The sequence below is a fragment of the Dermacentor silvarum genome, chromosome 1 (genome assembly GCF_013339745.2).
Source record: "Dermacentor silvarum isolate Dsil-2018 chromosome 1, BIME_Dsil_1.4, whole genome shotgun sequence".
Taxonomy (NCBI): Eukaryota; Metazoa; Arthropoda; class Arachnida; order Ixodida; family Ixodidae; genus Dermacentor; species Dermacentor silvarum.
Window position 1 is genome coordinate 242537282 of NC_051154.1, and position 12594 is coordinate 242549875.

The 12594-nt window shown below is 48.3% G+C and overlaps 1 protein-coding gene and 1 long non-coding RNA gene across 47 annotated transcripts in view; one reads left to right on the top strand and one right to left on the bottom strand.

Moving 5' to 3' along the window:
• Positions 1-12594, top strand: part of LOC119437012 (uncharacterized) — a 156576-nt gene that overhangs the window by 47939 nt on the left and 96043 nt on the right. For 8 of the 44 annotated variants that reach the window (XM_049660190.1, XM_049660189.1, XM_049660202.1 and 5 more), the window contains exon 5: positions 223-1240. The exons of 34 other annotated variants lie outside the window; for them this stretch is intronic. In XM_049660190.1, the coding sequence (XP_049516147.1) occupies positions 223-424 (202 nt within the window). In that variant the 3' untranslated portion in view covers positions 425-1240. Of the gene's footprint in view, positions 1-222; positions 1241-12594 lie in introns of those variants that run through there. 2 more of the 44 variants (XM_049660210.1, XM_049660209.1) reach the window with 1 other exon arrangement.
• The window catches only part of LOC125942114 (uncharacterized), a 111916-nt gene continuing 101070 nt past the window's right edge, over positions 1749-12594 (bottom strand). The window contains exons 2-3 of one of the 3 annotated variants that reach the window (XR_007464818.1): positions 6577-7566; positions 1749-1879 (exon numbers count right to left, since the gene is read on the bottom strand). This is a non-coding gene — a long non-coding RNA (uncharacterized LOC125942114). The remainder of the gene's footprint in view (positions 1880-6576; positions 7567-12594) is intronic. The other 2 variants (XR_007464819.1, XR_007464820.1) reach the window with 2 other exon arrangements.

A 12594-nucleotide genomic window follows, 5' to 3' on the forward strand; every position in this document is an offset into this window, starting at 1 on the left:
TTTTATTAACTATGTGCCAGGAAATTTACTAGTAATTTTAAGCATCATCACATACATACCTTAAGACACCGGACCGGTACTTTAAGACAAAGGAGGGCTTAAATTTATTTTTAATGTGAGGAAAAATTCTTGATTGGCGTATATTGCTAATTGAAGTTCAATTTGCACATTCTCATTTCCTCTTCCGTTTTTTTTTTTTTTTTTTCTCCCTCGTTGGTGCAGATTTTGCTTGCCTGTGTCTACAAGAACCTTCACGCTTGACCTGCGACAGAAAGCATTTGTGGGCAGCCAGTGCTCTCCTACAAAGACTGGCCTGCTCTGGCTGGGACAGCGATCATCTTGGAAGATCTATGCATGGCCACCTTTGCTGCTATTTGTCACTCTTGTTAATTACACTTTCTGCATCTTCTCATTCATTCAGTAATACAATGACTGTGACATCGTGTGAAGTAGATGTCTTGCAGCATTTTGGCTTGCAGTCATGTTCTATGCACTTCATGAAAAGCTCCTCATACAGTGTGTTGTTGTCTGGCGGTCTTTCGGGACAAAGGAGGCCTCATCGACAGGCGTGAACATGTCAAGTGCACTTCACGCTTGTCGTTTCTCGCAGCCGGGAAGTGTCACAGTCGGTCACCTGGGACTGATGGATGAGCAATTAGTCCCCAGACTGCAATGGGTCCTCAGCCTCGTGCATAGCTGAAACGGCAACGTCGCCCTTGGTGTTTCCGTGAATTACCAGTGCCACCCGAACTACGACGAGGCCCGGCGTCGACTGCGACGCGCCAACCTGGAGCCCTTTGGAGACAACAGGCACCGTCCCCTGGAAATGGTGGCTTCCGCGAACTGACCGCTACGGAGAGGCGACTCTTGTAAAGGGCCAGCATCTAGCAATCCTGTGGGAGCCACATCGTTTGGTTCCCAAGGTGTCAACTGCTGCCTGTGTTCGGGGGGCGACCTGGCAAGATTGGAGGTGGAGCCCAGCGGGAAACGATGGCACATCATGTTCGGGATATGGCGACCTGGTCCAAAATGGTGATTGGCTAAGAACTAAAGTGCATTGCCTCGTCGAGTGAAAGAAGGAAAAGAAAGGGATAAAACAACGGGACTTGAGTGTTGTGAAGACGCTCTATGTTGAACGCTTGGAGATGCAAACGCTACTACGTGCAAAGATGTTAGCATGTAGACAGCTCCAATATCATGAAGCCCTTGTAAAATACCACATGTAAATTTGTATATAAAAGTTTTTGATCTCTCTGGATATCTCCTCCTCTTGGCACGACACCACCCATGGAACCTTCGTGGCTGCTCGGCTTTCGCAACAGTGTGTAAAAAAAAAAAATAACAGTATATTCTAATTTATCCTTCAGTTCTGGTAACATGCAATATGCAAGGGATTCACTAATGGAGGGTATGCTGAAGAACTGGCCATTATTTCTGCGTGATGCTCTGCAAGCATATGGCAATACTTAACAAGGGACACCCACAAAGTAAGTTACAATTTGCTTTTAAATGAGGTACTGACATCGGGAAGTATTTGTATTGCTGGATAGAGTGGTGTGCAGAGTACTTTTCCAGATGTGAATCGATATTTTTAAGAATTCATCGTAGCACAGCATTCTGTTTCGTATACTTGTGTAATGCTATTCTTCCGGCTGCAACTGATAATAGGAAGTCATCTCTGCCTGAACCGCAGCATCACTGACAAAAATGGTTCCCTGCGAGAAACTATTTCGGTTTGCAGGAGACCCAGCAGGGCAAAGTTTTGTCGACATTGATGTGTTTCATGCAGAGGTGACATCGGCATACAATACAGATCTTGTTTTATATACAAAGTAATTGTGACCGGTGGCATTCAATTGATTGCTCTAAGCAAAATGCACTAGTCGACCAATCTGGCTGTGCTACACTATTCCTATGGTTCACATCTGGAAAAACAACCTGTGAATCACTACCCGACAATATAAATGTTTTTCTGGTGTCCGCGCCTCATTTCAAATAAACTGTGGACAAACCTCGTGTTGCTCTAGCTGCTGCCATGACAATTTAAGAGAATGTCTAATACAAGTCTTCAGTTCTTGTCAAGATGTCTGTTAGCCAACATTTGGTGTAACGCTAGCAGGGCTTCTGGGCTACTGAAGTACTTTTCGTCATTGAAGAATAGAGGGGAGCGCAGCGGAGGCTGTGTTTGATTGCTACTAACTCCGCTTCTGCTGAACGCATTGAAATACTTTTTGCGGCAAGCCATTTCTGAAATAACCTATTTTCACTTCAAATGTCTTTCTCCACTTCGATGAAAAGTGGTTCAGGGCCCCTTTAAAGTGAATAACAGTTATCGATATACATACAGTTACATTTACTGGGCCCTCTTTAGACAACATGGGGTGAACATTGTACGCCATGTCAAAAGCAGAATTGCAAACCGTGTGACGCAGGATGAAGAAAAGAGGCACAGGGCAGAGCACTCTGCCATGTGCCTCTTTTGTTTGTCCCGTGTCGTGCTGTTCAAAATTCTGCTGTGTGACAAGATGTACCAGGCAGCCCAATGAACATGCTGCTATTGTAAGCCATCCTTTAATTTCTAAAGTATAGCTGTTCCAAGTAAGCAGAGTGACTAATTAATGCTTGTACCAGGCCTAAGTTTTCTAAAAGTTAACTCGGACTAATGAAGCTTGGCCCAAAGGCATACAAAAATAGTGAACCTTTTAAATTTTGAAGCATTGGTAGACTTTAATAACTTTTACTTTCAAAGTGTGATCAGGGTCCTTCAATACTTTTCTCCTGGTCATGAAACTCCCGCGTAACGCTATGGGAGAGCTTCATATAGCGCCCGCAGTTGCGGCATAGAGAAAGGAATTCTTGAATTTCTTTCTCTATGGTTGCGGCGCTGGCGTCGCTAGAAGGGCGACGGGGAAGACGGCCGCTGCCGCCGGAAAGCGGAGTGTCGGCGCGGCGTGCTGTTGTGTTTGTTTTTTGTTTCGCCTGAACGTGTCTCCATGTAGTGACATCGACACTTCGTAATTCACCATAGCAGTGATTCCTAACATTTGTTGTGAGCCAGGCTGCCGCTCCGGATACAAGGGCGTCGACGAAAAAGTCTCCCTATTCTGTTTATACCAACCAACCCGGAACTACGCGACAGGTGGAAGCGAGCAATCCCGCGACAAGAGACTGCTGGGTTCCCGTTTGAATCGAAGTACTTTCGCGTGTGCGAAAAACATTTTGATGCCGGAGACATTGTTCGTGCGGACGTGTGTACAGTGAATGGAAACGTTGTGTCACTGCCACGCGATCGACCCAAACTGGTAGAAGACGCCATTCCGAGGATTTTCCATGGCGTATCTGTGTACTTGTCTAAGCCCAAAGAACGTTTGCATGCACCGAAACGGCGCCCACCTGCAAAAAGGCTGTGAGCGGTATCTTCAAACTGCGCTGAAGCCGAAGTTGCGGCCATCGCAACTGCCGACGTCACCGATGCAGCCGAAGACGAAATTCACGGCAAGTCTGGTGCACACCTTTGGAGTATGCTACTTGCTCACTACGCAGGCAAACTGGCATCACTCTCGTTACGATATTCGTTCTTGGTCACTCTTTGCAGATGAAGTATGAACTGTAAATCGCCTTGGCGGTGCTGATGCAGAGTGCCTAACTGAGCACGCCGTTTGCTTTGCCTCGGAGCTGCAAAGGGTGAAGGACCAACTTCGCAGTGTGAAGCAACAACTTCATTCGTGTCAGCGGAAGCTCGCAAAAACGGAGGCGCAGGCAAATGAAAAACGTGGCATGCAGGAACCATTCAGAAGCTATCGGTGCATCATGAAGCAAACATGAAGTCCACGAATTCAGTGCGTTAAGCCCCCATTCCTGATGTTTTTTTTTTTTTTTTTTTTTGTATAAATCGCAACAGTGTCTGTGTTTTAGAGGTTTACTTGAAGCGCGGCATTTGCAATGAACGTGCTTACTTTTTGCTTAATGATCCAAACCAAAAAGTGATAGCGCTGACGAAAATGAAGATGGGCCACGCCCACTCTTAAAAATGCAAAATCTCTTTCAGCATAAAGAACCTATTGCTAACCAGGTAAACCTTTTAATAACACACACCAAAACAACTTCCAGAGTAGCTGTGCATTATATAGAAATGTGATAATGATTGTCTAGCCATTTCATGCTAATGGGCATACACGTCTCGTTTTAAATGCAGTGAAGATCTATTATGCTTTCTGGTGCTTAAAATTTATGTCATTCACTGAGTGACAGAGCAAGATATTTGTGTTTCAGATGAATACCCTGACAGTTCTTTTGGACGATATACTACTGGAGCCGGCTGAGTGCATGCAAGATATCAATCGTCCGGAGTCAACGAAGGACTGCATTTTGGACTATCTTGGTGGCTAGATTCCAAGAAAGTTTGCTAAAATAAGCTGCAAGGACTGCCTCCAAACACTGAGGAGCACCTCCCGAAAGCCAAGTGCACTGACCGAAATAAAGACTAGGGGATTTTTGGAAGTGCCATCAGACCACCTGCTTTGCCTTCTGCAAATTGTGGACGAGCACCTAGAAGTGTGCACCGTGGACAATACATATAGCCTGTGCCAATGTCTACATGAACATTGTTGAAGACATCCTGCTGGACAACCGTACTTCCTCGGCCAGTGTTGGCTGCGCAACACATTTTGTACGCACTACGGCTGAAGTTGTGCACTTTTTTTTTATTAAGTGCCGTTTGCATTTTTTTACATGCGAAAGAAACAGACTATTTCATGCTGGTGCTCGTTCATCCTTTCCAGCCACAGGGGAGATGAAAGCAGTGACAAATTATTTTTCCTGGTGTTTTGTCTCATTCTCTCTATCCACCAACTTTTCTGCCAGTCTATCAAACGCAATCTTAATTGCAACCATATGTGTACTAATGCTTGCGGCACTTTTGCATTCTTGACGCTTGCTAGTAATTACTCCCTAATAATCGTATACCATGCCTTACATTCCGCCCTTTTACTAAGTAGACACTGTCCTGCAAGGGGTAGCGTCGGTTAGCACAAGTCAAAATGCTATCCACAAAGACCTGTGCAAACTTGTTTTCTGTTAGGCAGAAAAAATGATAAAAAAATTAGGCTCTAATTGGATTAAGAAAACTGAGTATAAAGACAAACAAGAGAAACATGCAAAAAAATAATATACTAGCTTATTCAGTTTGATCGGTAAATGTAGTCTTGAATGACCTATTGACGATGGAGCTCCGAGCTGGTTTCAATCTGAGCTGGTATTTTTATAAAAAGACTCATGGGGTGTTTTCAGTCGACTAAGTGAAACGCCAACCTTGAACTGATGGTCACTGCGACAGTAAATGTGAATGGATGAAAAAAAATACACTGGCGCAGGTTTGAACTGATCATGTTTAAATTTGTATGCGTAAATGCAAGAACTTTCGCATAGAAACCGCACATATTGCCTATATCTATCATGCGCAGCTCACAGCTGCTGCTGCAATTAGTGCCAAGATGACTTTATTCAGACGAACCTGTTCTGCGCGCGAAATTTCCATTGGCAGCTTCGCGATGCCCCAGAATAAACAGCCAATTAGCAGGAGAATAAGCGCTGCAGACCGCCAGCGCCCAGTAGGGCGCACCATAACTTTTGCGCAAGCAACGTTAATCTGTGGGTCAGCTAGGCTTAGTCATGGCGCACTGTATAATTTAAGCACAATTTTAATCACCTACACAGGAATCAAGAAATGTAGGTATAGGTACGAGCACAAACGAAATTGCAACACTTGACGGGCAGCCTTGGGTGAACGATTGCTAACAGTCAATGACTTGAAGTAATAAACAACTTGCATGCTATCGTATTTGGTGAAGAGTAAGCACTGCTATGTTCAGTTAGCGGACACAGTGAAATAAAAATGTGGGTGAGCTGTTTTTCATGGCAAACATTCACGCGAACGCGCGACTGCCCTTCCATGCGCGGCAGATCGGTGCCCTTCTACTCACGGCGGCGCCTCTGGTGGCAGCTTTTGTCCCTATATGAAACTTCGGCGGGAGTTTCATGACCAGAAAAAAGTATTGAAGGACCCTGGTGTGATCTTAAGTGTTTGCAAGTTCATCAAAGTATCTCATTGCATATTGTATGCAATAAGATACTTCAAAGGTGCATTTGTGGAGCATATACAGGGTCTAACCTGAAAATAATGTCAGTTAATTTATTGTGACGCGACTGTAGGTCAGAGCGCAGTCTAACCGGTTGAAACTGGTAGTGGGGGAACCCAGCTAAGTAGCGCTCCATCGCTCGGTGTGCTCTGAGCATCAGCGAGTGTAGGACGGGCCTGTCCGTGAAAGTTTTTTTTTATTCTTGTGCAAGTGCAAATGCAGCGCTCGTTAGAATAAAGATTTGCGATCAAGTTTTGCATGAAACTTGGCAAGACCACTGCGGAAACTGTTACTCTGCTGCGGAAACTGTTACTCTGATCAAGACTTTTTACAAAGAACATGCCCTGTTAGATCGGCAACTTTTTCGGTGGCACAAGGCCTTTGTGGAAGGTCGGAAAAAGGTTGAAGACTAGGACCGCGCCGGACGGCCATCCACGACCACCACGGCCGACAATGACATGAGTGAGGGAACTGTTAAACTCAGACCGAGGATTAAGTGTTCGTTTAATGGCCGACATGTTAAACATTCCGAAAACTCAAGTTCATGAAATCGTTACAAACGATATCGGCATGCAGAAGGTGTGCGAAAATGGTTCCAAAAGTGCTCACTGACGACCAAAAGTCCCGCCACGTTGAAACGTGCCAAGAAAACCTCGACATTTGCAAACGTGATTGAAAATTTTTGGACAACGTTATTACAGGTGACGAGACTTGGGTGCTATTTGAATATGACCCGGAGTCCAAAAGGCAATCATCGGAGTGGCACACGCACTCGGCCCCTTGCCAGAAGAAAGCCAGGATGAGCAAATTAAAGATCAAGATCATGCTTGTTTTTTTTTTTTACGTCCACGGACTGGTTCATCACAAGTTTGTAGAACCTGGAACCTGCAGAAATAATATAACATAAATATAAGTTCTGAACTCACATGTAAACTGTTCAGATTTACACACTGGTGTAAACATGTGTGTAACACATGTGCCTAAACATGTGTTGCATGAACATCAACTAGTGCAGAACTCTGGGATATGATACAACCATTGCTGAGGACATCGATGCAGGGGAGGATCCACAGAGTTGGGAGCCATAAAAAGGTAAAGGGAGGACTTGCTGCACACTCAATACTGTCAGTTGGCATGTCTTGACCGGGGAGGGGAGCCCCCAGGTTCCCCCCCACTAGATCCACCAGTGCATCGATGTCAGATGACCAAGCTGTTGACAGCCTGATTGACGCTTGTCGATGGTGTCGAAATGATGATTTGAGCAATATTCAGGTGCGAGTCAAGTGACAGGGACATCAAATGAAGTAAGGCCAAACAGAGGGATGTATTATTTGCAAAGTATAAAATACAGATGAGTGTGAGTACATGAAAGAGTATGATTTTACAACTACAGCTTTGTAGAATATAGCTCAATCTGAATAATGTTCACCTAGCTGTGGCGCGTCACTTCATCACACGCAAGTTGTTTCCAGCACTTCCACCTTTTATATTGACGCGAGATAGGCTGGCACCTGCGGCAGCCGGCCGCTGCAACGAGAACGACGAAGTGTGTTCTGGAACGCGCGCTCTCCAAGTGTCAGCCTACATTGAAAAGAACACCGTTTTGCCAAGGTCTCGAATGCTATCTTGGTGACATTTTCTGGTGGAGTTGCTGGTTAAATGATACGATCGCCCGAGACGCGGCGTACTCCTGACTCGTCACCAGTGCGTAGTCCGACAGAGCTCACCCCGGTACACGTCCGTACCAGCCGTCGTCTTCAGGGGCTCCAGCCACAGCACGGTCTGCTACCTGATCCTACCAGGACGATGCACCAACCGTCTACTGCTGCGCTTGCCGCGCCGACACAGGTCCTTTTGCATCAGCCGCAAACACCCAATGTGTTTCACGGAGGTGCTCTTGAAGACGTCAAAGACTGGCTCGACCACTTCGAAAGGGTAGCCGAATTCAACGATTGGTCCCAAGAGCGCAAGCTGCGTTATGTGTACTTCGCTCTCGGGGATTCCGCAAAGACGTGGTTCGAAAACCACGAGACGACACTGACATCGTGGGACGAATTCTGTCGGCAGTTAGTTGCCGCCTACACCAGCGCCGACAGAAAGGAGAGAGCGGAGTTGGCGATGCAGGCAAGGATTCAAGCCCCTAATGAGAGCGTCACGACATACATTGAAGATATGGCTCGGCTCTTCAGACGTGCAGACGCTTCAATGCCCGAAGACAAAAAAGTTCGACACCTAATGCGAGGCGTAAAGCAGTAAATCTTTGCCGGCCTTATCCGCAACCCACCGACTATGCTTGCGGCCTTTCTCGCTGAAGCCACTGCAATGGAAAGGGCACTATAGACAACAGCGCGCCAGGCAGTACAATCGAAACATGACTTCAATTTCGAGCGGCGTCCCTAACGTGACACTGGGAAGCGACGTCAGCGACCTGAGAGAATTAATAAGAGCGGTCATAAGAGAAGAACTCCAAAAAATGCAGGCGGTCGAGCCCCCGGTCGCGCGACTTTCTGTGGCGGAGATGGTGCGAGACGAAATCAGGCAAGCCATCCAAGTTCCCGAACGCTTCGGGGCACCACAGCCGCAGGAGCAAGTTAGGATGACATATGTGGAAGCCGTACGACGTCCGTCGCTGTATAATACATCAAACGTCGTGCGCACCACGGAACAGACAGAAGTCGGGTTCAGCCGTCGTAATGCGCCGTTTATCAACGAGTCCAGGCCAAGAAAAAGTGATGTCTGGCGCGCTCCTGACCACAGTCCGCTCTGTTTTCATTGTGGCGAAGCCGGCCATATCTACAGGACGTGTCCCCGCCGACGCGTGGGTCTCCGTGGGTTCTCTCCGAATGCGCCGCGTCCACGACCTGGTGAGCGTCCGGTGGAAATCGAGAGCTTCCTGGTGAGTCGTCCCAATTTCTTTGAACAGCCAAGGCACGAGCCTCGCTCATCGTCACCGGCTCCATCACGATACCGGTCGCCAAGTCCTACCTTCCGTCGAGACGCCCCTAGGCGCCGTTCGCCCAGCCCTGCAAATCGGGAAAACTGAGTTCAGCGACCTCCGGAGGTGAGGCCGTTGACGCCGAATGTACCGAATATCCTCCATTACGACGCAAGCGACGACAGCGACGACAACAGACCGACGTTCAAACGCACTCAGGTGATCCAAGGCACGTCGTAACATCGGATATACCAGTCAGCATAGACGACGAAGAAGTCACAGCTTTAGTCGACACTGGCGTGGACACCTCTGTTATGAGCAGAGAACTTGCCGCTAAACTGAAAAAAGTTTACACGCAGTGGACTGGGTCGCAGGTCCGTACTGCCGGAGGACACCTCTTAAAGCCCGTGGGCAGGTGTACAGCACGAGTGAATATTTGCGGCTTTACGTACGTCGGAGATTTCGTTATCCTGCCGAGTTGTTCGCGAGAGTTGATCCTTGGAATGGACTTCCTGCAGGCTAATGGAGCCATCATTAATTTGCAAGAGTCGCGGGTAACGTTTTCGACAGCGCATGCCATAGCAAGCAACAAGTACGACAGTCATGACAACGCCTTGCGCATCGTCGACGACAACGTCACGTTACCGCCGAGGAGCAGCGTATTATCCCTTGTAAACAGCGACGCGTTCGACGACAGTGAGGGCATTGCCGAGGCAAATATTCCGCTGCTGCTCGAACGGTATATCTGCATAGCTCGAGGCCTTGTTCAGTTGCAGAGCAAGCGGTCACTAGTTCTTCTGACGAACTTCAGCAACGAGTTTCAGCACGTCCCTCAAGGCGCGGCTGTCGCCTTCCTCAACCAAATTGCGGACTTCTCCGACGTCGGCACTTTAGAGGTGACTTCCCCAGGCGTGACAGATGCTACCACGCTTTGCAGCCGCATTCACATTAATGCCTGTTTATCGGAACAACAGAAGCAACGACTATTAGGCCTCGTGAGCGAATTCTCTAGCTGCTTCTCTACGGAATCTCAAGTTCAGCGCACCTCCATTTCGAAACACCGTATTTTCACAGAGGAATCGGCGCGCCCAGTTCGTCAGCATTCATATCGCGTGTCGCCAATGGAAAGAGAGGCGATTAAACGCCAGGTTAAAGAAATGCTGGACGATGACGTGATTCAGCCTTCGACAAGCCCATGGGCGTCCCCTCGTTGTTCTGGTAAAAAAGAAGGACAATACACTACGCTTCTGTGTCGACTACAGACGGCTTAACAAAGTCACCAAGCGCGATGTTTACCCTCTGCCAAGGATTAACGACGCCTTGGACCGTCTATGTCATGCCCAGTTCTTTACCTCGTTAGATCTTAAGTCAGGGTACTGGCAGATCGAAGTCGACGAGCGCGATCGCGAGAAAACTGCATTCGTGACACCTGACGGGCTATACGAATATAAGGTCCTCCCATTCGGCCTGTGTTCCGCTCCCGCCACATTCCAGGGAATGATGGACACTGTACTCGCTGAACTGAAGTGGCAGACATGCCTCGTCTACCTGGACGACGTCGTTGTGTTTTCAAGCACGTTTGATGAACACCTGGCTCGGCTGAAGAGCGTTCTTGATGCTATCCGCAAGGCAAACCTCACCATCAAGCCTGAGAAATGCCATTTTGGTATTCAGGAACTCAAGTTTCTGGGACACGTGGTCAGCCCCCAGGGCGTTTGGCCAGACCTTGAGAAGTTGGCTGCCGTTGCTGAGTTCCCTCGTCCTACAGATAAGAAGGCTGTTCAGAGGTTTTTAGGACTCTGCACCTACTACCGTCGTTTCGTTGAAAGTTTCTCCAAAATAGCTGAGCCTTTGACGAGATTAACACGCCACGATGTGCCTTTTCTGTGGACGGAAGAACAAGAACAGGCTTTCACAGAATTACGCGAACGACTGCAAAAAGCTCCGGTGCTCGCGCATTTTGACGATGATGCTGAAACTGAAATCCACACGGACGCCAGCAACATTGGTCTTGGAGCCGTTCTTGTTCAGGGGCAAGACGGTACGGAACGTGTAATCGCTTACGCGAGCCGTAGTCTCACAAAGGCAGAGGCTAACTACTCGACCACTGAAAAGGAGTGTTTGGCAGTCGTTTGGGCCATCAGTAAATTTCGACCCTACCTGTATGGCCGGCCATTTCGAGCGGTCAGCGACCACCATTCACTTTGTTGGCTTGCCAATCTCAGGGATCCATCAGGCCGCCTCGCTCGTTGGAGTCTCCGCCTACAGGAGTATGACATAACTGTCATCTACCGATCTGGACGAAAGCACAGCGACGCTGACTGCCTGTCACGTGCTCCGATTCCACTGACATCATCAGATTGGGAGCAAGATTTGCCGTTTCTTGGTGTCGTTGACACGGTGCGGATGGCTGACCTACAACGTGCGGACACAGACCTGCTTGCTCTTACCCAGTATCTTCAAGGAGCTGACGTTGTTATCCCATGACCGCTGTCACGAGGACTGACATCGTACTGTCTGCGGAACAATGTCCTTTATAAGAAAAACTTTGAAAACAGTCAGGAAACATTCCTTCTCGTCGTCCCTACGGCATTGCGCCAAGAAGTTTTGCAGGCATGTCACGACGACCCCTGTGCTGGACACTTAGGCTTCACCAGAACACTAGCACGCATACGCCAGCGATACTACTGGCCACGGCTATTTTCGTCTGTTCAGCACTATGTGAAAACCTCTCGTGACTGCCAGAGGCGTAAAGTACCACCCGTCAAGCCCGCCGGTCTCCTCCAACCTCTGGACCCACCTCCAGCGCCGTTCCAACAAGTGGGCATGGATCTCCTAGGTCCATTCCCTACGTCATCTTCGGAAAACAAATGGATAATTGTCGCAACCGACTACCTAACCCGTTACGCCGAGACCAAAGCTGTACCCCGGGCAACTGCTGCTGAAGTCGCCAAGTTTTTCGTCCTCAACATTGTACTGCGCCATGGTGCACCCGCTGTCCTCATTACTGATCGCGGTGCAGCATTTACAGCTGACTTAATACAAGAGGTACGGTCACGTTGACGCACAGCAACCATCGGAAAACCACAGCTTATCACCCCCAAACTAACGGATTGACAGAGCGCCTTAACAGAACACTGGCCGATATGCTCTCGATGTATGTTGATGTAGAGCACAAGACATGGGACGAAATTTTGCCATACGTGACATTTGCCTATAATACAGCTGTGCAGGAGACCACCGAGCTCACTCCATTTGAACTTGTCTATGGACGTCGCGTCACGACACCTTTAGACGCCATGCTTCCAGTAGGCGACGGCACCACGACAAGCGAGGGCGCTGATGACTTTATCCAGAAAGCAGAAGAAGCTCGCCAGCTTTCTCGGAACCGCATCCGTAGCCAGCAGAGTACCGACGCCCGTCGTTACAACCAGAGCCGACGGAATGTCCAGTACAACCCCGGTGACCACGTGTGGGTGTGGACACCTGTCTGTCACCGTGGGCTCTTGGAGAAATTGTTGC